At 53.3% G+C, this 2,701-nt stretch overlaps 1 protein-coding gene across 1 annotated transcript; it reads right to left on the bottom strand.

The window, feature by feature from the left end:
* Positions 1–198: 198 nt before the first annotated feature.
* CONPUDRAFT_160748 (uncharacterized protein) lies at positions 199–2,504 on the bottom strand (the record flags this gene model as incomplete). The annotated part of the gene is made up of 7 exons (XM_007777875.1): positions 199–255; positions 303–329; positions 382–487; positions 540–749; positions 802–1,399; positions 1,462–1,908; positions 1,964–2,504. 7 exons carry the CDS (start codon positions 2,502–2,504, stop codon positions 199–201), a joined length of 1,986 nt encoding a protein of 661 aa, XP_007776065.1.
* Between the last annotated feature and the right edge of the window lie 197 nt (positions 2,505–2,701).

Raw genomic sequence — 2,701 nt, 5'->3', positions numbered from 1 at the left:
AAATCGCATTATGCGATTTTATGATGCTTTCTGCTCATTTCGTTCAGTTCATATTTGCTCGTTCGCCCTGAATAAAAATAGAATCGCTTCTATTCTCGCATCGCACACTAAAATGGTACAGGCACTGCAGGATAATAATAGTACAAAGCGTCAAAATCTCGCCAAGTCCGAAAAGCACAGGGAGAGCGCGTCGTGCTCCTAGAAACGGGTGCCATGGGCGACATCGGCCTCGGTCTTCCACGTCTTAGAAGCCACCTAACGAGGGTATGAGAAATAAAACAATGTAAGAGCGTGAAGCTCACCAATTGCTTCGCGTCGTTCGCGTAGCTCTAGATCGGTAATAAGTCCACCGATAAGAAAATACGCGATCAAACCACTTACCGATTTCTGAACCCTAGAAAGACCGCTGTACATGCTCTCTACCTCCTGCTCGGTGACGTTTTGACCACTAGGTACAGAGGCGATGTAGCGGATTGCCATGAGAGTCCTCAAAATACAGTAATGAGAAACATGTACTGTCAATAACGGAATAAACTCACTTTCCATTCTTCTGGCGCCCGGTTGTACGATAGACCACGGAGTCGACGGCCTCACTAGTGTTCTCGACGCTTGTAGAGCTAGACGAAACCGCCGGGACGACGTTTTCCTTGCCGGGGCTTACCACCTTCTCGAGTTCGTCGAAAGCTCCAGGTACGGGCTCGGCGTACAGTTCCTTTTGAGCAGCAGCTCTCTTCGCCACCTTGGCTTTGCTAGTAGGTAGATAAGTATCAGACATGTTGAACAGAATATAAGCACACTCACCTAGGATTCTCGAGCGCGTCCTTTGCCCTCGAGCGGAACGCTGTAGAAGCTGGCATCGATGGCGTTGTTGTTTTCCTGGTCTTCTTGGCAGTAGGAACGTTGTCTGGAGGTGCTGCATTCGCCCTCTTGGAACCTGCAGCATTCGGATCCACGCCGCCAGCACCTGAGCCTGCCGGCGCCTGCTTCTGGATCGAGATATCGCCGAGACTGGGCTGATTAATCTCCTGCGGGCTAGCAGGAGCTGTAGGGGCTGTGACGACTGTCGAGACCCTCCTGGAGACACGACGCGCGCCAGCGACACCTGCAGATGCAGGCTGGCTGGCCTCCCGAGAGGCAACGGCAGCCGATGCAGATGGCCGAACCTTGGTGGCTGTTGCAGCGGTTGAAACGGAGTTCGTTGAGGCGGCGCTCACTCTCGATGGCTTGCGAGCAACGGCAGCTAACGGCGTGATGGTCGGCGTAGGAAGCATCCGAGGCAGAGCTTGTTGGGTGCCCTCAGCCCCTTGTCTCGCATGCGAGCGAGTAAGAGAGACAAGTCCGGCAGTGCTGGCCATGGACTGCAGGATGCCTGTATCGGTCGGGTGAGGGGGAGGATGGACTATATCTAGAATAAGATACACAACAATGTTAGTATTAGCCATGAATTAAACAATAACTCACGGATAGTATTACCCTGCGGCTCAACGTGCTGCGGCACAACGCTGGCATATTCGAGAGAAGGCGAGGCCGTCTCGGTGCCACCTAGCCCATCAGCCTCGTAGGGGGACAGCGAGCGTGAGCTGGTGGAATCGGGGCCGAATTCTTCATCGTCCATGGCGAGTTCGGGATCGGGTTCATATATGGGCTCACTACCAGCGTCAGCGTCGTCAGCACCAACAGCCTCGTCATCCATGGCGAGCCCGGGACTGAGGTCATGCGTGACAATATTACCAGTCTCAATGTCCTCCATATCCGCGGCCGCTGGAACACCATCCACCTCATCAACGAGACGATACGCCGTCTCATCATGGAGGGCCTCGTCCATATTCTCGCTGTCCGAGTTCGCGTCAATGCACTCATCCAATGCTTCTTCGTGCGCCCCAAGCTCTGGATGACGCGCAGGAGATCCTTTGTAGTGTTAGTATAGCATAATGATAAGTACGAGTAATATAAAAGACAATACCTTCAGCGGTAGCCTCAGCCTTGAGTTTTGCCGATGCCTTGAGTCCTCTCGGACGTTTGATGGGCCCCTTGACAAGGAGATTACCTTCGTTGTCAAGCTTGGTGCGTTTGAAGTTGGGAAATGTGTGGCGCCCGAGGATGTCGAACTTCCAGTGGTTGACGCATAGTGCAAGCCAGGGATATTCCTCGTAGATAGCATCACGAACAGCCTTGACAACATCGAAAGGCAGAGCCCGCCAGTTTGATGCGAGCTCTCCCTTCCTCGCGTGCTTGATGAAGAGGGTGCGCATGGATTCTCTGCAGGCTTTGACGTTAGCCTTGGGAATGGGCTTGCCTTTCGTATTTTCGAGCCATGGAGTTGGCCCGAACTTGGTCAGGTCTCCAACCTTCTTCTTATCCCAGCCGTTGTAGTCCTTTTGATGCCAGTATTGGACCTTTGTGTTCGCACGCATATCCGTCAGACTCCTACCGAGGCAGTCTACATCGTCGTCGATCTTCGAGAGTTTGTCGGGAGTTGGAACCGAGGATCCGCCAGGCACCATAGAAGCACCTGCAGGGTTTGACGCGCTATGCTTCAGGGAACTGGCAAGCTGGTCAAAGCAAGACCTGATCGTGTGTTGGACGTATGCATGTATGTAGATGTGGTATACACGTACTGAATCGAGTTCCTCTGCTGCTCGTAAGCGTCCCGATGCGCTTTGACTTCGATGAGCTGGGCTTCGAGCGTCTTGATGCGCTC

This window comes from Coniophora puteana, assembly GCF_000271625.1.
Source record: "Coniophora puteana RWD-64-598 SS2 unplaced genomic scaffold CONPUscaffold_148, whole genome shotgun sequence".
NCBI classification, from domain to species: domain Eukaryota; kingdom Fungi; phylum Basidiomycota; class Agaricomycetes; order Boletales; family Coniophoraceae; genus Coniophora; species Coniophora puteana.
This window is presented reverse-complemented; position numbering and strand designations above follow the sequence as displayed.